Here is a 23,866-nt window from a genome sequence, read left to right on the forward strand (position 1 = left end):
TATCAGAGGGGTAGCCGTGTTAGTCTGAATCTGTAAAAAGCAACAGAGGGTCCTGTGGCACCTTTGAGACTAACAGAAGTATTGGGAGCATAAGCTTTCGTGGGTAAGAACCTCACTTCTTCAGATGCAAGTGTTACTTGCATCTGAAGAAGTGAGGTTCTTACCCACGAAAGCTTATGCTCCCAATACTTCTGTTAGTCTCAAAGGTGCCACAGGACCCTCTGTTGCTTTTTACAGATTCAGACTAACACGGCTACCCCTCTGATACTAATCACTAGTGTAACCCTCTGGCCTGAAAAGTTCAGTTAGCTACCTCCTAGATTTTAAATCATTTTGAGGCATGTAGAGTGTTATGCAACTTCAAAAAAGGTATTGGAAAAATACCAGCGGCTAAACCCTGAGGCTATAACTGAAGGCTACATAGCACTGCTATTGTACCTTACATTACCTCGGAGTACAGCTACATCAAGTGTATTGCTTCTTTTTCGTGCCAAACCTTTCATTCCAAACTCCACCTTAACCTACCAACGTGGAGTTTTCCTGCAACCTAATGTCGGCAAAAAGCCTCCAGTCATAAGATAAATCTTTTTTTTAATTTGTTAATGAGAGGTTAAAAGACTATTAATGTCATAACGAATGTGAAATTCTTCTTTGCTATATTTAGGGTTTATTACCTACCCTTCAAGGTGTATTTGCTTTGCTGAGTTATATCGATGTATTAAAACAGTACCTGTCTGACTGTTTGGCTTTGGGTTTAAGTATAGATGGAAAAAAAAACACCTGTGGTTGCTATCCTAATCTCTATCAAAAGATAAAATAAGTTGATAAAATCTCTATGCTGCTTATGCCACAGGGTTTATTATAATCTTGTGATAAAAGCAATGTAGTTATGGTTTTAAAGCTCTTCAACTGGTTATACTTTTCAGGTGCTTGGAGCTTTTTAATAAAGGTACCATTTGAGCTGAAGTAGCTTGTGCTTGTTCTCACCCCAGAAGTAAATTATCTGGAGAAATCTTCGTGGAATTCTGTGGGGCCTCTTTTTAGTTGGCCTATAAGATTTTTATGGCAGGGCCTGTGTGTTTCTGCAGCACGTAAGACACTGAGGTCCCAGTCCTGATTGCTTTGTGGTAGCACGTATAGACACCAAACAACAACAACTCCAAATGCGGAAAGGGGTGTGTGGTCAATGCTTTACCAGAATGACTCACTCATAGCTTAAGAACAACTGTAAGAACGAGATTTTGAAAAGAAACTCAGCACCCACCATTGAAGCTAGATTTTCAAAACAGCTCATTTCCAATTTAGGCACCTAAATAAGTTGCCAGACTTTGGCCTGGTCTACACGGGGGGAATCGATCTAAGATCCGCAACTTCTGCTATGAGAATAGTGTAGCTGAAGTCGATCTATCTTAGGGCCTTGGCTACACTGGCAATTCACAGCGCTGCACTTGCTGCGCTCAGGGGTGTGAAAAAACACCCCCCCTGAGCGCAGCAAGTGCAGCGCTGTAAAGCGCCAGTGTACTCAGCGCCTGCAGCGCTGCACGCTCGCTTGCAGCGCTGCAAGCTATTCCCCTCGGAGAGGTGGAGTGCTTGCAGCGCTGCAAGCTATTCCCCTCGGAGAGGTGGAGTACTTGCAGCGCTGTGAGAGAGAACTCTCTCGCAGCGCTGGCGGCGCGACTACACTCGCGATTCACATGTAGCCAAGACCTTAGATTGACTTAGAATACTTACTTCGCGTCCTCAGGGCACAGGATCGACGGCCGCCGCTCACCCGTCAACTTTGCTTCCACCTCTCGCCAAGCTGGAGTTCAGCAGTCGACGGGAGAGCGATCGGGGATTGATTTATTGCGTTTACACTACATGCGATAAATCGATCCCCGATAGATCGCTCGCTACCCACCGATCCGGTGGGTAGTGTAGACGTACCCTTTCAAAAGTACTCTGCACTCAGCAGCTCCTTTTGCTCAGGTGCTGAGCTCTTTGAAAACCCAGCTATAAACCTAACCCTCTCCTTGTTCTCTATGGGAAAATTTGGGTTTCAGTCGGAGCCTGATACTACAGGTGCTGAGCACCCTCAACTCCCACTGACTTCAGGGACAGTTGAAGATGTTAAGCACATTGCAGGATTGGGCCCATAGACATTTTTGCAAAGATTTTATTTAGAAATAGCAAGGCATGCAAGGATTTAGAAAATCTCTTGTCCTACATGCGCTGTATGGGACCAAGTATTCAAGAGCTGATGCTTCTGTGTGGCTGCAGACGTGTGTGATGGACTTCCCTGGGGTGCAACCTGGAACGGGGGTACGGCTGAGCCCTCTGGCATACCAATCTGGGCCCCACACACACACACTGTGAGGCTGTGACAAGCTGCAGTCCTCTCCAGGTCTTGTACTTACGCAGCCATACAGAGACAGGGACACCCAGCTGCAGTTACATGAATGCTTCTCCTAGCCACTCATGAGCCGACAATAGAGAGGCTCCCATAGGCACCAACTCCGTAGGTGCTCCAGGACGGGAGCACTCACGGGGGGGGGGGAGGGGGGAATAGCACCCACCAGCAGCCAGCTCCTCCCTCCCCCATAGTACCCCCCCACCCGCCATTGGCCCCTCCGTTCAACTCTTTCCCCCTCCCTCCCAGCGCCTCCCGCCTGCCACACTCAGCTGTTTCAGGGCATGCACGAGGCACTGGAAGGGAGGGATAGGCGTGGGAACGGGGTGTGCTAGGGGGAGGGGTGGAACTGAGTGCAAAGAGGTGGGGTGGGGGCGGGGCCTGGGGTGGAACTGGAAGAGGTGGGGCAGGAGTGGAGGTTTAGGGGAAGGGGTGGGGCCTGGGGCAGGGTTTTGAGCACCTCTGGGGCCTGGAGGAAGCTGGCGCCTGTGGAGGCTCCAGCCAAGTCCCACCCCAGTTCTCTGGCCTAGGACCCCAGAGCTATACTGTCTTGCCCTACTCAAAAGCCTGACCAGTGTAAGTTTATTTCCCAGTCCGTCCCTCCTTCAGTGTGGAGAGGGCCATGCACCCGCCCTTGTTCCTGTGCCGATTTCCCTTTGCACTTCAAACAACACACTGTTTTAGGTAAAAAATATAAAACCGATTTATTAACTACAGAAAGAGAATGTAAGTGATTATAAATAATAGCGTACAGATCAAACTTGGTTACCTAAGAAATAAAACAAAATTGCAATCTAAATTCTATACACTAGACAGGATTTGAATCAAGCGGTGTCGCACCCTTATGGTACAAATAGTCCACCAGTCTTCCATACACAGGCTAGAAATCCCTCCAGCCTGGGACCACGTCAGTCTTTGTTCCTAAGGTATTTCCAGGTGTTGAGTTGTAGGGGGGAGTGAGTCCCCATAATGATGTCACTTCCCCCTTTTATAGCTTCTTCCATGTGGAGGGAACTTCATTGTCCCAAACAAACCCCCAGCACAGTTAGTGGAAAAGTACAGGCATAAGATGGAGTCCAGTGTCACATAAGTTGCTCACATGCCCTTGCGTGCTTTGATGAGTTACAGCAGGGGCCATTACCCATATCCTGGCTAGAACTTTCACAGGAAAGTCCATCAGGTCGGGGATTAGCTTCTTCCATGACCTATTGTGTTTCTTAATGGGCCATGACCTTGAATGGTTCATCCACTATGTGCTGGCTAGACTGGATGTAAACTACCTTGTGGGTGTCACCCCAGGAGCAAACACATTTGAAATACACCTCTTCCTCGATATAACGCTGTCCTCGGGAGCCAAAAAATCTTACCGCATTATAGGTGAAACCGCATTATATCGAACTTGCTTTGATCCGCCGGAGTGCACAGCCCCATCCCCCGGGAGCACTGCTTTACCGCGTTATATCAGCATTTGTGTTATATCGGGTCGCATTATATCAGGGTAGAGGTGTACTGGTACATAGTCAGTATTCATAACTTCAGATCCAAGAACAGCACATACAATCCAACAGGCTATTAATATTCAACAGAGCAAGACTTTTAGAATGATCCCTTACAAGGCATACTTTGCACAAAACATCTAATTATGTCACCATGGTAAATATGGGGATAATAGGGTGATGCTTTGGGGTACAGAATGTCTCAACCTGTATGTTGAAATCTAGGCAAGTGTGTTTGATAGCTAGAAACCAGTACTGTCCATACATAGTACTGAGATGGCAAAACTAATATTCTGAATGGTAATATACATTTGTGGAAAGGGGACAAGCTATGGTCAATGGAAGAACAATTACTTGAATTTCCTGAGTTTTGTGGAGCTAGAATCTCAAACATAATGTTCCTTTGTTTTCGGCCAGGGCAAAGTACACTGGTTTAAGTCCTGGAAATTGTTAAGATCAATCCTAGACCAGAGCCAAAAAAGCACTATTTGGTTGAGGGACCAGTAATGGGTTTAAAGATCAGTGATCAGAAAAAATGGTGATTGACTTTTGTTTGCCAAAGTAGCTGTGACTCTTCATTCATAGTGTAGAATCCTGATCTGTACGAAGGCCCCAAATCCGCAAAATCACTTCAGCTCATGCGTCGGTCTCGCTAAAAGATGTGTGTAAAACTAAGCGTGTGCTTACTGCCTTGCTGAATCAAGGCCTAAGTATATAGAGATGAGTCCTTTAGGAACCCTCCTCATTCTGATTAGAGAGTTTTAAGCCTATACTTGAATATTCATTTTAAAAAAATCCCATAAAAACTGCTGCTGTTTACTAATAGTAAATTTAACTGTGAGCAGGGCATAGCCTATGTTCATAGCAGATTCAGGTAGCTTTTGCTGAACAAATATTGCTATGTACACTGTAACTGAACTGTGCACGCTTGCCCAAATCAATCTATGCAATCAGAGAAGGAAATGCTGCCACTTCTCTGAACAACAGTATCTGCAGAGTGTAATGCAAACCCTTCCTGACCATGAAACTGTAAATCCTGTGGCTGCGGAGTCACATGCGGCTCTTCACATGCCTTGTATAGGCACCAACTCTGGGGCTGGAGCTACAGGCGCCAACTTTCCAATGTGCCGGGGGGCTCACTGCTCAACCCCTGGCTCTGCCACAGGCCCTGCCCCCACTCCACCCCTCCACTAAGTTAGCCATGCCCTCACTCCCCTCCCCCCTAAGACTCCTGCACTCCACAAAACAGCTGATTGGGAGATGGGGGAGTGAGAGGGAGGCGCTGATCGGCAGGGCTGCTGGGGGGGTGGGAGCGGGGGGGTGGGGACACAGATGGGGGGCTGCTGACGTATTACTGTGGCTCTTTGGCAATGTACGTTGGTAAATTCTGGCTCCTTCTCAGGCTCAGGTTGGCCACCCCTGCTGTAAATTGTCAGTGTTTTCAAAAAGGGATTGAGAATCTGCCTTTTGCATGCTACCACGCCTGTGGAATATACACTGTTCAGAGTAATGCATGGGGCATTTTAATTACAAGTCTAGAATTCTCTTCAGGAGTTTTGATGATGCAATAAAGCACAGAAGTGAAACCTGATGAGACATTTTGGGGGTGGGGAAAAAGAAATGGAAAAACTTACATTGTACGTGCGAAAAAGATTTACTGTACTTTGTTTATTACATCACTTTTTCCCACTCAATTCCTTTAAAATGTTAATTTCACAAGAATGTGGAGCAGTTTGTTGCTGTCTTCTGAAAATGCAAGGACCAAAATGTAGGGGTGTTGAAGACTTGTAAAAAGGGCTCTAGTTCCTCTTTAGTATACTTGGCATCTTCCTAAATGGTTAGGATGTAAACAGTATGTGAAATCAGCTCTTATCACTGAACATCTTGGGCTTTTTCCTAGTGATGGCCTCTTGAACTTCCTTGTCTGGTAGTGAGTTACAGACTGAATTCTCCTATGATTAAGGGGGGCATTCAGCACACACACAGGACGTTCAATCTGATACTTCCTCCCCTGCTCAAAGTTCCATGCAGCAGGAGATGACTCATTCTACTAGAGTGCCCCCCGCACAGGGCTGTCACAGCCAGCATGGAGTTCCGCCTGAGAAAGGGGCTGGGTACCAGGGCTGCCCGGGGGGAGGAGGGGGGCAAGTGGGGCAATTTGCCTTGGGCCCCACAGGGGCCCCCACGAGAATGTCGGAGGCTCCCCCCCGCCTCTGCCTTCCCCCATCCCCCGGCGCCTCAGCGTGCCGCGTCCAGGAACTGCCCTGGACAGCGCTGCAGCGGCGTGGCTCGGGTGGGGCCTGAGGTCCTCCCGCTCGGAGCCGTGTGGTAAGAGGGTGGGGCTGCAAGCTCTGGCGGGCCGAGCGGCAGGAGCTCCTGGTTTCAAACAAAAGGAAGTACTTATCTTCACATAACACAGGGTCAACCTGTGGAACTCATTTCCATGTAAGGTTGTGATGGCCAAAAGGTATAACTTGGTTCCAAAAAGATAAGTTAATGAAAACCATCAATGGCTATTAGCCAAAATGGTCCGGGATGCATCCCAGGCTCCAGGTGTCCCTAAACTTCCAACTGCCAGGAGATGGGACTGGATGACTGGAATCGATCACTCGAAATTGCCCTGTTCTATTCATTTCCTCTGAAGTATCTGGCACTGACCATTTTTAGAAGACAGAATACTGGGCTAGATGGGCCATTGTTCTGACCCAGTATGGCTGTTCTTATGTTCTTAATATCAATTGCAGGATCTAGGCCTTGAGTGAGCAAAGAGACAAGGTGGGTGAGGTGATATATTTTAATGGACCAACCTCTTTGGGTCTGAGCAAGGCAGTCTGCAGACTTTTGGGGGGCTCTCCACAGAAGTTCACCCACATGCAACAAGCTGCAAGGCTGGAATCTAGAACATGTATGGTGATGCCAAAATTTCTCACCTCTTTCTTTCTCATTCCATCAAACATTGGATCAAATGCTTTCCTAGGATTATGGGAGATGTGACATTGCTGAATCAGGCTTTAAATAGCAGCAGGAAGCGGTGACTTGCTAATTCAGAAGATTTAAAACAAGAGGGAGAAAATACAGGTTTAATTATTAAGTAGCAATACGAAAGGGACAGGGTATTGTCTCAGAAGTGAGCTCCAGAGTAATCTACTGCAATGACTTTTGGTTTTACCTAGTTTGTAGGTATTTGTAGATAATTCCAGGATGTTGATTTTTGACTCGTGTTAATTCTCTTCCCCTTACCACATGTTTGTAAACAGTCATTCTGACAGATGAGGAGGTCCAGAGGAAGAGAGAGATGATAACGAAGCGGAAGGAGGAAGAGGCTCTTAAAGAGAGCATGAAGCCCAAATTATCAGAGGAGCAGCAGAAAGTCATTGACATTCTTCTCGAGGCCCATCGCAAAACTTATGACCCAACCTACTCTGACTTCACCCAGTTCCGAGTATGTTCCAGGACCTGCTTTCTCTCCCTTAGCTCTTTTGTGCAGAAGACTTCCCGTTTGATGTTACTAGGAGGCCCTCTGGTGGTGGTAGAAAGCACTGCCATAATTCTAATAGATAAGCTAAAGTAGTACTGTAGTGTCTACCTCTTCCATACCATGACCCAGTGCCAACTCCGCCCCCTCCCTGCCCCTATTCCCACTCCTTCCCCAAATCCCTGCCCCAGCCCTGCCTCCTCCCTTGAGCACACCACATTCCTGCTCCTCCTGCCCTCTTCCCCCTTCTCCCTCCCCCCCCAAGCGTGCTAACGCTGCCAAACAGGTGTTTGGCGGCGGGCAGGTGGGAAGCGCTGGGAGGTAGGCAGAGGAGCAGGGACACGGTGCACTCAGGGAGGGAGGAGGAGATGAAGCAGGGGCTGGGGGAGCTTGGCTGCCAGTGGGTGTAGAGCACCCTCTAATTTTTCCCTGTGGGAGCTCCAGCTCCGGAGCACTCACGGAGTCAGCGCCTATGGATCAGACTAGATCACAATGATCCCCTAAGCTCTGACCTTAAAATGTATGAATCCATTCCAGTTGCCATACATGAGAGAAGTACTATAGGTCAAATCAGAGCCTACATGTGTATTGAATTAGTCAAATTCCTCGGTGGTACACAAGGACTCTGGAACCAGAGCGGGCTCCAGCATTTTTGTCACCCCAAGCAAAAAAAAAAAAAAAAATATGGGAGGCCGGAGTGCTGCCACCGAAGCAAAAAAAACAAAAACAACAAATAATCCTCGAGTGCCGCCCCTTGAAAAGTGCATCATTGATAGGCTGATTCACACAACCAAAGATCTGGGCCAGGAAGTGGAACACTAGTAGCTTAAAATTGGAAGAAAAACCTAAACCTAAGTTACTAATATTCCTAATGTATCTACCCTGTTAGTTTTGAGATCTCTAACACAATTACTAGGTAATTTTAATTAAAGAATTATATTCATGTGTCTTAAACCCAGAAGATTCACAACAAAACAGAATTAGAAAGTAATGTCCCAGTGCAAAAGAGGACACATGGTTGAAACTATTGGTAGTGAATTTTAAAATACTTCTAAATCAGCCTTACAACATTGTCATGACAACTTACCATCCCAGGAACAATTGACTAACCTGCCCTTTCCCGTGATGGTGGTGGTGGAGGAAAACATGATGATATTTTACTTGTTGGACGGAGTATCGTAGGAAGCAGTCCAGCGTCAGCCAGGAATAATCTGAGCAATCTAATAGAGATAGGAAAAGACCTAGGGTGAAGTTTCCAAAAACACTCAGCACCAGTCCAACTCTGCTCCCATCAAAATAAATGGAAGCAGAGGTAAACCAACACTTTTGGAAATTCTCCCCCAAAATCCTATAGTCCACTGGATTGCACCCTTATCCTTGGCCAGGACTATGTTTAAGAAGTGTGCCCCTCTACCTGGGAGGACACAGAGAATAAAGAAAAATGCAGTGTTCCTTTGTCAACCCACTTTCTCAGAGGTATAATCAGTCCCTGCATTCTGTTCCAGCCTCCGGTGAGAGCCAACTCAAGCAAAAGAATAACTAGATCGTCGTCGGTGCTAACGCATGGCTCCTCATCAGAAGACTCCTCAGATACCTTCAGCTGTTCTCCAGGTATTATACGTGCTACTGGATTACTCCCCTACAAGTGATAGTCACACGGATAAGTCAGACTAGGGATTTAAGCAATTTGTGGGTTTTTTAAATAACGGTTATTTTGACACAGTTTGTCAGTTCTGACTCTTCGTGTCCTTCATTTAAGAAATGAAACCCCTTCCCCCACAACCCTGCCAAACATTTAAATATATACCTAACAGTAAGCACATGCATAGTCCCATTGAAGTCCAGGGGTATTGCTCGTGTGTTTAAAGTTAAGTGTGTTAAATGTTTTGTTGGATCATGGCCTAATTCCACATTTGGCTTCCAGTGCAAGACAACACTGTAACATCTCCTAAGGAGCCCAGATCTTTGAGCACTGACGTAAGGCCCAGTCTTCTCTGCCGCTTGCTGGCGCAGAGTGCGGGGTGAAAGGAGTAGGGAAACAGCTCAAGTGGCCACAATCCCTCAGAGGGAGGGGACTTGAGTATCAGAGGTATCCCCTCTTGCACCAAACCTGAAGCAGCAACTCTGCCTGGAGGGCTGTGTGGCTAGGAGGGACTAGGTAATGGCAGAGGACAGCTGCTCTACCGGGCATCGCCTGAGCAAACCCTCAAGCAAATACCTTTGCGTTAACTACTGTGCATTTCTGCTCCAAGCTACGCCAGTCCAATGGTGCTGCAGATTTTAGAGAGCAAGAGAGAACCTGGTTCAGAGGCGGGGTGGTTGATTGGGATGCTACAGAGACCAGGAGACCACCATGGGAGGGGGTTTGCTTTAGGTGGAGACCGGATGGAGAGAAAGCCAGGGATGGAGAGGAACCCATGGAGGCCTCACTGGGAAGGATTTGCTGTAGGTATATGGCTTTGTTGAACAGGGGGGAGCTGTGGGATGAAGTAGGGAGAGGATAGCACATAAGTAAACAGCTGGGGAATGGGGTGAGGGAAGAGCAGGGAGCAGAAGACTGGCTGGGGTAAATAGTTGCAGGGGTGGTATCAGGGAGCAGGGGGATTAGAACGCAGGGGATATTGGCGCCTGGGTGTGGGGTGCAATGGGGTGATGTGAGTTACTAGGCAAGGTGGGGATATAGACTGCTGGGAGGCAGATCATGACCGTGCCAGGTGAGAGATGTGGGTGAATGCAAGGCAGATTTTTCAAAATAAACAGAGCTTTAGTGTTGCTTTGATTGCCAAATTCTCCTAATTGTGCCACAGCGGCTCCTGGAAGCTCCTTTTCCAAGGACAGCTGAGATCCCTGTAGCGTGAGTCAGCTCACTCAAACACAGATTGTTGCATACTCTTCTTCTCTCTTATTTTTGCTAAAATATTCCCTAGCCTAAGCCCCCTGAGGGCAAGGTGCAGGTGGTGCCCATGGCCTGGGATACAAATGTTCTGGTTGTGCAGTTATTTATTTTGACTCTCTCCTGTTGGTTGATTTTTATCCTGAAGAACAAACTTCCTATCATGGGGAAACCATGCAGCCAAGATAAATATCAACCTCTTTCCCCTCCACAGAGTCTACAGAGCATAGAATGTTCTCCAACATGGCACTGAATGAGGACTCTGACGAAAGCCCTCCCATGGACATTAACCTCTCGCACCTCTCCATGCTACCTCACCTGGCTGACCTTGTCAGCTACAGCATTCAGAAAGTGATTGGCTTTGCAAAAATGATCCCAGGGTTCAGGTAAGGATGGGTTTGTTTCCAGAAGTTTTGGCAGGCGTTGCTTTGATTTTTGGTGGAAATCACTCTGTGTCTTTCCTGCTTTATGCTGCTTGTTCATTTTCCTAAACTTGTCTCATCTCTACTGCTGCCTTAAGCTCAAGCGTTCTTCTTTCTTGATCCTTCTACAGCTCAGCACCACCTCCGCTGAAGCCATCACTGACTCTTCTCTTCCTGTTGCTTCCCTAGCCTTATCCACAACGGCCCTAATCCAGCACACCACTTAAGCACATGTCTAACTTTAAGAATGTGTGAGCCTTTTTGTTCTGCTTCTGTACAGCGCCTAGCATCTATGACCAGAACTCATAGGTGCTACTGCAACACAAATAATTTTTTAAAGGATGGTCATCATTTCTGTGAGAAACACAGAAAAATACAAACTTTTCAAATAGGAATGACAATAGGGGAAGTTGTTGTTTTCACAATTCTAAGGGGATATTGCAAGTGAGAGAGACTAATTCCAGGTTACAAAAAAAGCTATACAAGGTCCCTTTTCCTGACTCTAACTCCCTTAAGCATTTCATCCTGGGTGAACTGCAGTATCTGCAGTTTAAGTTTAAGTTCATTTAATTTCCAAATGACCCACCAACAGGAATTTTGGACTTTTATTCTACTTCTGTATTTCTGTAGTCCAAAAAGGCTGCTCTTGGAGGTGAGCCAGAAGACATTATCTGTATGGCTGGTATTTGGTTGCGGATCCATTGCCGAGCTAACTGGAGGGCTGATGTTAGATTTACTTGAAGTCTCACTGATTATTGTCTCCCCCTCCCTTCCAATGTTCAGGGATCTGACGGCAGAGGACCAGATTGCCTTATTGAAGTCCAGCGCCATTGAAATCATTATGCTTCGTTCAAACCAGTCGTTTTCCTTGGAGGATATGGCATGGTCATGTGGAGGCAATGAATTCAAGTACCAAATCAATGACGTTACCCAAGGTAAATTAGCTCTGGCTACTCCCGTATCCAAAGCATGGCATGGGTCCATGGCAGCTTTGTTGCTTGTTGAAGGTTAATACATTTGTCTGGATCTGATTTCCCCACACTTAACATAGAGTTTTGCATTTAATATAATTTAATACCACTTTGCGGATGCAAATTGAGATCCGCACCAATTCAAGGAATGCAAAGTTAAGGTGATGTTAGTGGGGATTGGTACTGCCATGTAATTCATCCCTGAGCAGAGCCCTAGCACAAGGCCCTCACACCCCATACATTCAATTTGAGCCCCATGGGGCTCATACATTTAACAGCCTAACTAGTCATCTGAAAATAATACAAATTAGTACCCTGGTGGGCAACCTGCGGCCCACCGGCCGCACACAGCCCGTCAGGGCAATCCACTGGCAGGCCACCAGACACTTTGTTTACATTTGCACGGCCACCCGCAGCTCCCAGTGGCTGTGGTGCGTTGTTCCCGGACAATGGGAGCTGCGGAAGCGGCGCGGCCAGGGGGGCAAAGCCAAAGCCCAAAGGCTTCAGTCCTAAGCAAGGGTCCTGTAACCTGAGCCCTGCCGCCCAGGGCTGAAGCCCTTGGGCTTTAGCTTTGGCACCGGGCCCCAGCAAGTCTAAGCCAGCCCTGGCAACCCCATTAAAACTTGGTCGTGACCCACTTTGGGGTCCCGACCCACAGTTTGAGAACCGCTGGTCTAGAAATACCTATGCAAAGAGAATATATCTGATAGAGGGATCCTTAGTCTATCCAATAAAGCCTTTGTCACGCTATCTGGAGTGGCTCACGGCTGTGAGTGTCTACCTCAGGCCAGACTGTCAGAAAACAGGGCAGGCACTCCAAACCAGTGGTGTGTTCTATAATTAGCTTTCACCAAGCCAATAACAAATGTGAACTCCTGGATCACTATACCAGTCTTACCATGGAGTCACAGATAGTCCCCTCAGACTCTCCAGTCTGTCTTGCCACCCAGGCAAACTAAACTTTGTGATTAAAAAAAAAAAAAAAAAACTCTTAAACCAAAAATCACCCCACATCAGGTTGCTCCCAGTCCCAAGAGACCAGCCACTTACCCCAGATCAATTTGGCCTTGAAATCTGAGCTTCCAGCAATGCAGTCCCTGCTGCTGTCCTTTGTTTACTACACTTGGGAGATTCCTGTTTCAAGAGCAGCTGGCTTAAAACAACCTGCTACTGTTACAATAGTAAATGCTTGGAAATGATCTATTTGCAAAAATCATTGGAAAGCTGAGCCAGTGTGCACACAAATGTGGCACTTGAATAAAATGACTGTCTAGCACTGTTGTAAACCCACACTCTCCTTTTGCAAATCGGCTAACTAGGAATCAGAATGCTGCGCTTTCCAAGATCCTCAAGCGCCAATGGTTCCTTCTCCTAGCTCCTAAAATTACTTACTTTTAATGTGCATAGCACCAGCAGCATGCTAAGATGCTTTAGATGGTATAAAGACAAGGTCCCTGCTCCAAAGTCTTACCATTTAGCAAGTCTCTGCAGGAGAGAGGCCCAGAAATAAGATATAGGGAGGGTTGTAGGTTTCGAAATGAGGTGCATTGATAAAGCTGTGGGAGGAGTGAAGGAGGTCCCATGATTAGAGTAACCACACTCCGGTGTAATTAGAGCTGTATGTCAAACACTTAATTGCTTCATGAGAACTAGAATTTGGAACTGATAAATTTTCAACCACTTATTAGCTCCTCTCCCATTGACCAAACTCTCTGCGTTGAAGGGACCCGGTTGCAGATATCCTTGATATCTCTGGCTTTGTTTTCACTTAGCAGTTGACTTTTAGGAGATCTGATTTCCTAGAGGTAGAAAGCACTGTTCTGGAGGGTGTTCTGTGTTTTGTCTTTTAGCTGGTCACAGCCTGGAACTGCTAGAACCACTTGTGAAATTTCAGATTGGCTTAAAGAAGTTGAACCTTCATGAAGAGGAGCATGTGCTCCTGATGGGCATCTGCATCCTTTCCCCTGGTAAGAGAAACTTGATGTCTGTCTGCATGTTCCATGCTCAGAGCCAATAACCAATAGCTGTTTTTAACTATAGCGAGGAAGTGGGGCTGCTGCCCTCAGCCAGGCCCTATAAAGCTAACCACCAGCCGTCTATAGGAGCCTGATCCAAGCCCAAGGAAGGCACCGCAGCCCTCACAGCCACTGCCGAGCCAGGGAGCAAGAGACCTAGAATCAAAGATGGTTTGCCAAGGTGCTGTGTGTGGAGCTACACCTTAAAACCATTCGGAGACTGATGCCAGTGCAGAACAGTGACTCCCTTACTGAGTGGAGCATCTCGTTGGGAGTATGACAGCAGTGCTCTGGGATCTGCGCTGGCCGCCTATCGGTTTTCCTGTGGATTTGAAGGTGTCAGTTCTATCCTTTGAAGCCCTATATGACCTGGGACTGGCCTGCGTGAGGGATCGCTTCTCTCCTTGTGCCATACTGCCACAGCGGCTATCAGCAGGGGGCACCCAAGCTGGCTCCCCCTCTTATAAAAGAGAGGGGGCAGCTGACAGGGCATTCCATGTGAGGGCTCTGTGATTCTGGAACTTGCTCCCCTCTTTGGTCTGAAATAGCACCCAATTTAGTGGCATGCTGCCAAAAACCTCTGTTTGAGGTTCCTAACTGAGGGAGGGGAAAGGAGTTTTCAGTGGGTGTCTGGCTGGTTGTTTCTGTTGAAATGATGATGTAATGCAGCTAAGTCTGACATGTGGCAGTAACGATCAGACGCCTAGAGCCTGGCAGAGGTGTGCATCCTGCATTCTTTTAAATAAACAAGAGGTGATAGCAAGAAATGATGGAAACCTCGGGCTGGAAGGGGCCTGGAGAGGTCGTCCCCCCGCACTGAAGCAGGATTATGCTTAGACCATCCTGACAGTACTAACCAGCTAAACCTTTCACATGACATGAATTGTTTGCTTTGATTTCTAGACCGCCCTGGTGTGCAGGACACTTCTCTGGTGGAGTCCCTCCAAGACCGCCTTTCCGAAGTCCTGCAGACCTACATTCTGTGCAAACACCCTCCCCCGGGCAACCGCTTGCTCTATGCCAAGATGATCCAGAAGCTGGCAGACCTGCGGAGCCTGAATGAGGAGCATTCCAAACAGTACCGCTGCCTTTCCTTCAAGCCAGAGCACAGCATGCAGCTCACCCCACTGGTCCTTGAGGTTTTTGGCAATGAAATCTCCTGACTTCGGAGGCAGGACAGCACAGCCAGAAATAAAGGGATAAGTCAGCCTGGTGAGCGGAGGGGTGTGACCCTTCACCAGGGTTTGTATAAAGACACAGTTTAGTTTCACACTACTGGAGAGGACTGTGTTTTCTGCACATCTTCAGTCACTTGGGTTGGCTTGCTGCAGAGCGGCATTTTTCCCAGCGAGTGGCTTTTCCACTTGCCTTTCTTCTGTAACCAACTCACATATCCCTTCATGGCTGTTTCAAGGCTGCCTTCAGATTGGGGCCTTCTTGAAACCACCACTTTTTTTGGTTTGTTTTACAAAGTAAAAACTGAAATGTCAGGCCACTAGTCGGGAGGAAATGACTGAGATTTCATGTGTGAGTATAGAATTCAGGGCTTCAATGAACCCCTAATGCTGTGTGTGGAGAGAGAACAGTTCTCTAGTTACTCCTCCTATCCCTTCCTAAAGCCTGCTGCCCAAGTGCTGTTGGTACACAATTGCTGGCTCGTTCCACCCCAGAGCCAGCGGAATGATCCCAGCATATGCCCCCACCCCCTCCACAACTGGCTGCAAAGTAAAGAAATATCTTAGTCTCAAAATAAATAGGAAAATGTACTTAGAGGAGAACAATTCCTGTATCTCTGAGAGAAATCTCCATTTGCCCTCTGTGTAGAAGCTGAAGATCTCAGAAGCAATGGCACATTGTGGTCTGTGTCCCCCTGTTAATGTGACAGGAATGAATGGGATATTTGTAAGGTTACTAGTCTCTTGAGTTGCTCTGAGAGGTAGCCAGACTGGAAGTGGTCTCTGTCAGTTTCCCCCTTGATCTGTGATAGAGTGAAGACTGTCTCTTGGGCTCCCAGGATGGATAGCTAAAAGCATGAAAATCCATGCTAATCAACACGCTGTACCATTTTTGTTTCAATGTTGATGTTGCCAGCTGTCGAGGTGAGACATCAGATAATCACTTAGGAACAAAAGATCCCTTTCAGCTGTGGGGTGGCCAGTGGGGTGGTTTCTGGGCCTTGGTGTCTGCTGGACAGTTATCAAATAGCTTCTTAACAGATTACTTGCCAAGCCTGTTAAATGTGCAATATCTTGGGATAACTCAGTAAGAATTAAGCGGGGAAGGATTAATCTCACTTCTTCCTGCCCTGAAATGTCCTGTTTGCAGCAAGATTTCAGTCTTTACAAGAGGAGTCCTGGTTTCTTAGAACTAAGAAATAAGGAAGGGGCAAAGCAGCCAATAAGCTGTGCATAGCATTGCATCACAGTCAATTAAGGTCTGAGATGAACCCAGTCTTTCATCCTGAGTTCTCCAGCGTTTTCCTGTGCTATGCAGGAGTCCTGCTCTCAATGCACTACAGGACACCGACTCTGTTATGTCAGGGGTCCCTGTACAAACATAGGCAATGATAGGGGCTAGCGATAGCATCCATTTTGGAGAAAAGCAGGTATCCACTCCGGGGCCTCCAATAGCGGCAGATCAAGTGTTATTAAGAGGGCAAGAAAGATTGCAGAAAAATCTGCCAGCCAAGGAAAACCAAACGACGCAAGAGCAAAGAAAATCCCTCTAGTTCGGTCCCTCGTGTGTCAGTTGTTGGGTGTGCAGAGACTGTTTGGGGTCAGGTTCTGCTTTGTGTACTAGGAAAATTACTTTCCATCTGCTAATGTGCATCTTTAGCAGCTGCTGCCGCCGCCGCCTTTGTAAATGAGTTGCTCATTTTCCTAATGCTAAAGAATCAGAATTGGGCTGTGAAGCTCTGTGTTCGTGCTCCTGTGTTGGGTGGCTACAGCATGGCAATGATGTTGCTTTCTCTGTCTTTTGCACTAATGTGGGAAGGTTTGTGTTGCACTTTGATTAACCCTATACAGCTCTCAGGAAGTTGCCAGTGGCCTTTCGTGTTAAAACAGTTTATCCCATATGCCAAAACCTCCAAGCACTTATTGTAGGAGAGTGCATTCCCCCAGATTGTGAGATTTGGAATAAGAAGAAATGTTTCCTTTTTTAAAAAAGAAGAGTTATTTCATAATTCTGGAAGAAACTCAGCCTGCAGATTCCACAAATATATTCTTCTGGGTTCTGTGAAATCAGGGTATTTCTATTGTTTAAATTATGCCTTTCCTCTGATTCCTGTGTATTGACTTATGCCTGAAATGCCAACGGTCTCCGCTGTGCTCACTGCCACGGCTCTGCAAGAGGGAGCCCTAAATAATGATGTTTAATAAAATGTCTTGATTAAATATAAATAGGCAAACCTCTTTACTGAGTAAACGTTCCAGAAAGCTGAAGTTGAGATTGGCATAGAGCCCCAGCATGTCATCTACTTTTTAGGCATCTCGGTACTTGAATGTCATTTTAAAAGTGCATAGTTCAAGTGCATGTCTGTACAGCACAGGGTATGTTGGGACACAGCATTATGAAATACAGATGTTTAAGCCTCTGAATAGAATCTTCAAAGGGAAACCAAAGTAATTCCTCCCATCGGGGTGGAAAAAGGCTGTAGGAATGATAAGTAAATCCCTGGAGATATTGTGGTAAATAAATCCTTATAGACTAACAGACGTATTGGAGCATGAGCTTTCGTGGGTGAATACCCACTTCTTCATCATGCTCCAATACGTCCGTTAGTCTATAAGGTGCCACAGGACTCTTTGCTGCTTTTACAGATCCAGACTAACACGGCTCCCCCTTTGATACAAGAAATCCTGAGACTGCTTCGCTTTTATCTTTGATTGCAATCTCTCTTGTGTCCGCTGGGTGTCGCTAGCACAGCAAGAATGAAAGCAGCTCCTTTGCAAGTGTTAAGTGCCTCGAGCTTATGTACAGCACAGTTAACCTTTTCCCTGTCTGTGTTCCTGAGTCTTGCCAGTCTGAAATATCCCTCACTCAGATCCAAGGAATTGATCTCCTCCTTGGTTTCTGCACTTGTTTGAGAAGCCGTGGGATGGCAGTTCCCCCTCCTCAGAGAAAATCACTGTGTTCTTTAATACCGTTGTCACCTTTGCTTGAAATCGGTGCCTTAAATATAGATGTCTTGTTGCTGTATCGAATATATCTGTATGCTTGTGTGGTGGGTCTTTTAACCTCAGTTGATTCTCCCTTTGTTTGATTCCACGGTATGTGTGTAACCCCTCTGTGTTTGTGTCCTGCAGGCTGCCCAGTTCTGCTCCTCAGTCCTGTCCCCCCCTCCAACACTGGCTGTCTCATTGGGCCTGCTCACTCTGTGTGTCTGGAGAAAATCCAGCCCTCGTGAGGACTTGCTCTTTGCTACCTCAACTCTTCTCCTTCAGTGCGTCTTGCCTCAGCCCTGCTAGTTTTCTTCTAAGGCAAAATTAGCACTGTTCACCCAGCACTCCTTGGGCCTGTTGTCCCGTTTCTTCCCCCACTTTCAAGCTTCTCCTTTTATCCTGTCTCTGACTCAGAGCTGGTTGGGAAATGGGGGGGGGGGTACTGAAGTTTTTCATTGTTTTAAAAATAGTTTAAATTTCCCCATGGAAAATTTTGACTCTTTCTCAAAAATCCAAAAAAGTGTTTGACTGACAACAGAAGAGTTGAAATTTCCCCCAGGATGCAAACGTGAAATTTCGTAGTCAAAAACACAGTTTTCTTTGGAAAAACTGCTTCAGAAAACTCTCAACCAGCCATACCCTGATTGCAAGCCCCCTCCTCCTCTCACTTTGGCTTGCTCCTTCTGTGCCTATCCTTTTGGCAACCAAATGATATGGTACTCTCCTGTTCTGGAGGGGGATAAAAGCCTTCTCTTCACCAGCCACTGGACAGGATGGTGCCAGATGGGATGGAAGACTACTCAATATCCCGCTCCAAGACAACTGCCCCTTTCACAAATTCCTTCTCTGGCTTCCTCCCAAGTTCCTCATCCTCCCGTTCCAATCTCTGCACAGCCCCATGCTGAAATCTCCTCCCCTATTTTGCCTTTAACCTCCCCACAAGCACCCTCCAAGCTTCCCCTGGCCCTGCCATTCCATCTTTCCCTCGCTGTTGGCATTGCGCCTTGTTGTCATACTGCTGCATAGCTCAACCCACCCGATCAATGCTTTCTCCTCAAAGCCAGTTGTTGTGGGAAGTGTTCAAGCTGTAGCTACCTCACCCCTCTTGGAGTTTACCCTGTATTGTACCCATTTGTGCCTTTAGACTGTCAGCTGTTCAGGGCAGGGACTCTTGCTGTCACATTGGACCCATAGTACAGTACCATGCTTAACTAGAGCACTATAAATGATTGGAGACCTCTGGGTGTATGTATTTGTTCCACTCGCTAAACTGTGAAGCAGATGTCACTAGAGGAAAATCTTTGACTGATGGGAGCTTTCTCTCCGTAAAGGAGCCTTTATCTAAGAGGGAGCCTTTCCAGTAATATAGCACCACAGTGCTCTAGCAATCCTAACCCGTCCTTAGGGAGAACCACAGCTCCTAAAGGGCATCCCGCACAAACGCCGCACCTGTCATAGAAGTTCCCTTCGGTTAGACTTGGAGCGGTTCTGTTTCAGTGTCTCTAATGCGGATGTCGATGGGAAAGGGGAGCTGAATGGAGAATGGAAGAAAAAAATCCTGGCTATTACTTTGAAACTCCTCAGGTTTTCAAAACTATTGAAGAATTAGGCTTTTGAAAACATTTTTTTTCTAACCCAGAAAATGATCCATGGAAGAATGTCCAATATCTTGCTAAAAATTCTCTGAATCTTTTTAATGACACATTTTTGTTGTGTGGAAAAGATGTTTTTTGACCCAGAAAACCCCACTTTTGTTCAAAAAAGTTTTGAGGTTTTTTGGGGGGCTGGCTGTAATTGAAACTGTTTTGAAAATGCACAAGCCCCCTTTGCGTTCTCCTTCAGCCAAAGCTCAATATACCCTACAACTTGCAAGTAAAATAGAATGTCAGAACTTAAATTTTAAAAAACAAATAAAAAGCCTTGCACCTCACTAAGTCTTTTCAGCAACTCCAGATGTATTTTACCCAAATAGCTCCAGCTTTGCATCCTCAGTTGCCCGGGCATTGCTGTGCTGGGAATGCCCGGGTGGGTGCATGCTGAATATCTATCTCCCTTAGTGTCTTGCTGTTCTAGACTGTTCGCTAGACCTCACATTTTCTTTCCTGAAACCATTGCACACACCAGTGAAGAACCACCACTGGGAAAAACTAGCACTAAAGTAAATGCTTGACTGGAGAAACTTAACATATAGACAACTAGGTGAAAATAGGGAGGTCTGATTTTAATATCCTATAAATGGCTTAGTTAAAAGAAAACATTTCTTTACGGTGGTGGGGAAAGGTGGCTGTTGTTTTTTTTTTTAATATTGATCCTGTTAACAAAAATGTAAGTTATAGATCTGCAGAATGATTGCGCCAAATTTTGTTGAGTAATTTAGTGTCAAAATGTAAATAACTATTTAATATAGTGGAAATGTTTTATTGTAAATTGGATTTTAAATAAAGTGTTTAAATCATTCAAAGCTGCTCTTTTGAACTGATAGAAGCACGATTTTTTTCCATTTGTGTGTGTAAAACAAGTGTGTACAGTACTTAAGTGAAATTTCTGAATGTGAAACACAGCTCTCTGTTTTGTTGCCTTGTGTAATATAGATTGTAAGGCAATGCACTTTATAAATAAAGATTTAAAAGAAATCTATTTTAATTATAGTGAGGAAGAATAGAGGCAGCTGCTGTCTCTTCCTCTCTCCCCCTTCTGTATGCTTTGAGCTTTTCCTAATGGGCAAAAAAGAGAAGCTGGAATACATGTGTATTAATGTGAACCTGACTTCAGAGCTTTAATGCTATTACAAAGGAAGTTGGATGCTGTTTCATATTTGTAATATGCTGTTGCCTTATCAATAAAATGTATGGCGTTGTGAAAAGCTCATTTCAGTGGAGCGGGTTTGAATCTTTATGGGACTTTTTAAGCAGACAGTGATTCCATGCTTTATAGTTCTGCCTCTACTCCGACACTGCAGATAGTGTCCTGCCACCTCTCACCTCCAGTACAGCTAGGGAAAAACTAGTCCTGGTCTCAACATACAGTTGCATCAGTTTAACTAAAGGTGTAGGGTTTTGATCCCTTAAAAGTGCAAAACCCTCCGTAGCTGCGCTCATTTGATTTAAAGCCTGGCTTAAATAGCTCTAGTTTCAACTGATTCCTTGCTTATTAAAGCTAAAGCCAGAGTTAAATTTGAGCATCCACACAAGTTTAAATTGGTGCAACTTCTGTGCGAAGACGAGGCCTTGCTCCCATAGCATAATACCTAATTCTGCAAGCTGCCCACCAAGCATTTGTTGGGTAAAGTACACTATGAACAAAAGGAGTCGGAATGTAACCCAATGCAAGAGCACCGCCAGCTTTTCTGCCGCCCTGGGCGGCGGAAGGTCCTGCCCCGAAATGCCGCCCCCCCACAGGCAGCGGAAGGTCCCGCCACTGAAATACTGCTGCGGTCACCGCCCCCCAAATTGTAGTGCCCTAGGTGACCGCCTAGGTCGCCTAATGGGTTGCGTCGGCCCCGACCCAGTGGCTTTTACAGGGGTATGTAGCGAATTGGCCACAATGGCTGTTTGGCTCAAATAGAGAGAGTTGAATCGTTTTACTGCAAGTAATAGCTAGTTTTTCAGTTGCATTTCATGAGCTCCGATATTGTTGTCCCCTTCTTTTTTTTTCTGACCTGAGCAGCCAGTCAGAATTCGGGGCCCTATGGCTGTTCCAGTTGGAAGTAGAAATTGATGGAGCCGGTATTTTCTCTGATGCAGTCTTGTTTATTTAAAGGGAATGTGCAAACTCCAGCTGTCCTTGGTTCTTCCTGTATTCGGAACAAGGGGAGCAGTTTCTTAGCCTCTTTAGCCAACAGACCCAAAAGCATGTGCTCTAGTTTTCTCCAGGGTATCATTGTGCTCACCAGCTACTGCTTGGCTTTCTCGGGGTTTTTTTTTAATCTCTGCGTCTCTTTCTCTGTTTTGTTTTTTTCTCCGCTTCTGTATGTTCTGCTTGCTTGCTCTCCTCTGTGTGCACTCACACACTCTCACACACACTCAGCAAAAGTCCTCTGCCCTCTCGGGTAGGTTCACAACCTCTTACTAAAAAAAAACCAAATATGTAACAGCTACTGTCTGACTCTCTCACTATGCCCCTGATTAAGTGGGACACAGTTGCAGAAGCGGGACCTAATTTTGTAACTTCCGAGATCATTACCAGATACTCTTCCGTTGTCAACACTTCAAAAAGGATGTTGACAAATTGCAAGGAGTTCAGAAGAGAGCTACAAAAATTATTCATGGTCTGGAAAACCTGCCTTGGAGCTTATTTAGTCTCTTACTCTATCCAGTTTACCTAAGAGGTGACTTGATCACAGTCTACTGGGGAAGAGATGGGGGGAGCCGAGAGTTTTTCAGTCTAGCAGACAAAGGCATAATGAGATGTAGTGGTTTGGAACTGAAGCGTTTAGACTAGAAATAAGGCATAAATTAAGTAGAGAATAATCAGCCATTGGAACACATTTATCTGGAGAAGTGGTGGATTCTCCATCAGTGAAGTCTTTAAATCAAGATCGGATGTCTTTCTAAAAGATATGCTCCGGCTCAAACAGTGTGAGGCTCTCTGGCCTGTCAAGTATCAGAGGGGTAGCCGTGTTAGTCTGAATCTGTAAAAAGTAACAGAGGGTCCTGTGGCACCTTTAAGACTAACAGAAGTATTGGGAGCATAAGCTTTTGTGGGTAAGATCCTGACTTCTTCAGATGCAAGACATCTTGCATCTGAAGAAGTGAGGATCTTAAGCTTTCGTGGGTATGTTCCCAATACTTCTGTTAGTCTTAAAGGTGCCACAGGACCCTCTGTTACTTTTCTCTGGCCTGTGTTATGCAGGTCAGATATGATCATAAATGGTTCCTTCTGGCCTCAAAATCAGTGGGAAAAAAGCAAGCCTGATTCCTTAGAAACCCTGACTGCTGATCAGTGTTCATCCCCTTGACCTCTAGGGGCTGAGTTTCTAAAGAGCTGTGTGCACACATGCTGAAATGCTATGAAAATCTGCCCATTGCTGTCGCAAGGGGAGCTGCTGTGTCCTGAGCCCTTTGGAGAACTTGGAGGACTCAAACAGCTAAGATCTCTTAAATCTGGCTCTGATTGGTGGGTGCTAAACACTTAATCTGGGCATAAATATGTAGCACTTTCCCTCCCCTTCTTTCAATTATTTTACTCTTAAATATTTATAATGGGCGCCTACTGCACTAATAATTACCTAGGGGCGACTAGACAGCCGAGGGTGAGTGTAATTAACCCTGGGACCAATTTCCCAAGGGTTGCCATGGATTCTCCATCACTGACCATTTTTAAATCAAGAGTGGAAGTTTTTCTAACAGCTCGCCTCGCTGGCCTGCCTTGTACAGGAGGTCAGGCTGGATGATCACAATGATCCCTTCTTTCTAGCCTTAGGCTCTATGAACCCAGGTCTAGTTCTCTGCTTGAGAGGCTCTCGCCCACCCAGCCCTGGGGTGGGAACTGCGGGGAGACCCGCTCGCTCAGGTAGCACATGGCAGGTGAGGGCAGAGGTCGGGCAGGCTGTGGCTTCCCTTGGCCTTGGCGCGCATGCTCAGAGCGCTGCGGGGCATGCGCAGTAGCGGCGGATGGGGTTCGGGCTTCGCGCGGCCCGGCTGCTGCTCCGATCCCGCCCTATGCCGGGCCCCGGCCCCAAGCGGCCCCGCAGCGCCATGGCCCCGCGCATCGGCACCCACAACGGCACCTTCCACTGCGACGAGGTGCTGGCCTGCTACCTGCTGCGGCTGCTGCCCCAGTACCGGGTACGGGACCCGCGCCCAGCTCCCTCCGGACCGGGACCTGGGACCCCCCCGGGATCAGCCCTGCCCCCTGGGATCCCTCCCCCCCGGGACCTGGGATCTCCCTCCGGACCGGGACCTGGGATCCCGCCCCCCTGGAGCCCCCCCCCGGGACCCCAGCCCTGCCCTATGGGATCCCTCCCCCGGGACTCCCAGCCCTGCCCCCCGGGACCTGGGATCCCGCCCCCCTGGGAGCCCCAGCCCTGCCCCCTGGGATCCC

General features: G+C 46.8%; 2 protein-coding genes across 2 annotated transcripts in view; both read left to right on the forward strand.

Moving 5' to 3' along the window:
- The first annotated feature begins 7,054 nt into the window (after nt 1-7,054).
- Nucleotides 7,055-20,692, forward strand: VDR (vitamin D receptor). The gene is made up of 6 exons (XM_034792154.1): nt 7,055-7,327; nt 8,866-8,971; nt 10,468-10,639; nt 11,459-11,610; nt 13,497-13,613; nt 14,565-20,692. The coding sequence occupies exons 1-6, from the start codon at nt 7,181-7,183 to the stop codon at nt 14,822-14,824; spliced, it is 954 nt and encodes a 317-aa protein (XP_034648045.1). The 5' UTR covers nt 7,055-7,180; the 3' UTR covers nt 14,825-20,692.
- Nucleotides 20,693-23,421: 2,729 nt separating this feature from the next.
- MYG1 (MYG1 exonuclease) overlaps nt 23,422-23,866 on the forward strand; it is a 6,863-nt gene continuing 6,418 nt past the window's right edge. Inside the window, exon 1 of the mRNA XM_034792153.1 lies at nt 23,422-23,610. Coding sequence (XP_034648044.1) covers nt 23,437-23,610 — 174 coding nt within the window. The 5' untranslated portion in view covers nt 23,422-23,436. The remainder of the gene's footprint in view (nt 23,611-23,866) is intronic.

The sequence above is a fragment of the Trachemys scripta genome, chromosome 16, assembly GCF_013100865.1.
Source record: "Trachemys scripta elegans isolate TJP31775 chromosome 16, CAS_Tse_1.0, whole genome shotgun sequence".
Taxonomy (NCBI): domain Eukaryota; kingdom Metazoa; phylum Chordata; order Testudines; family Emydidae; genus Trachemys; species Trachemys scripta.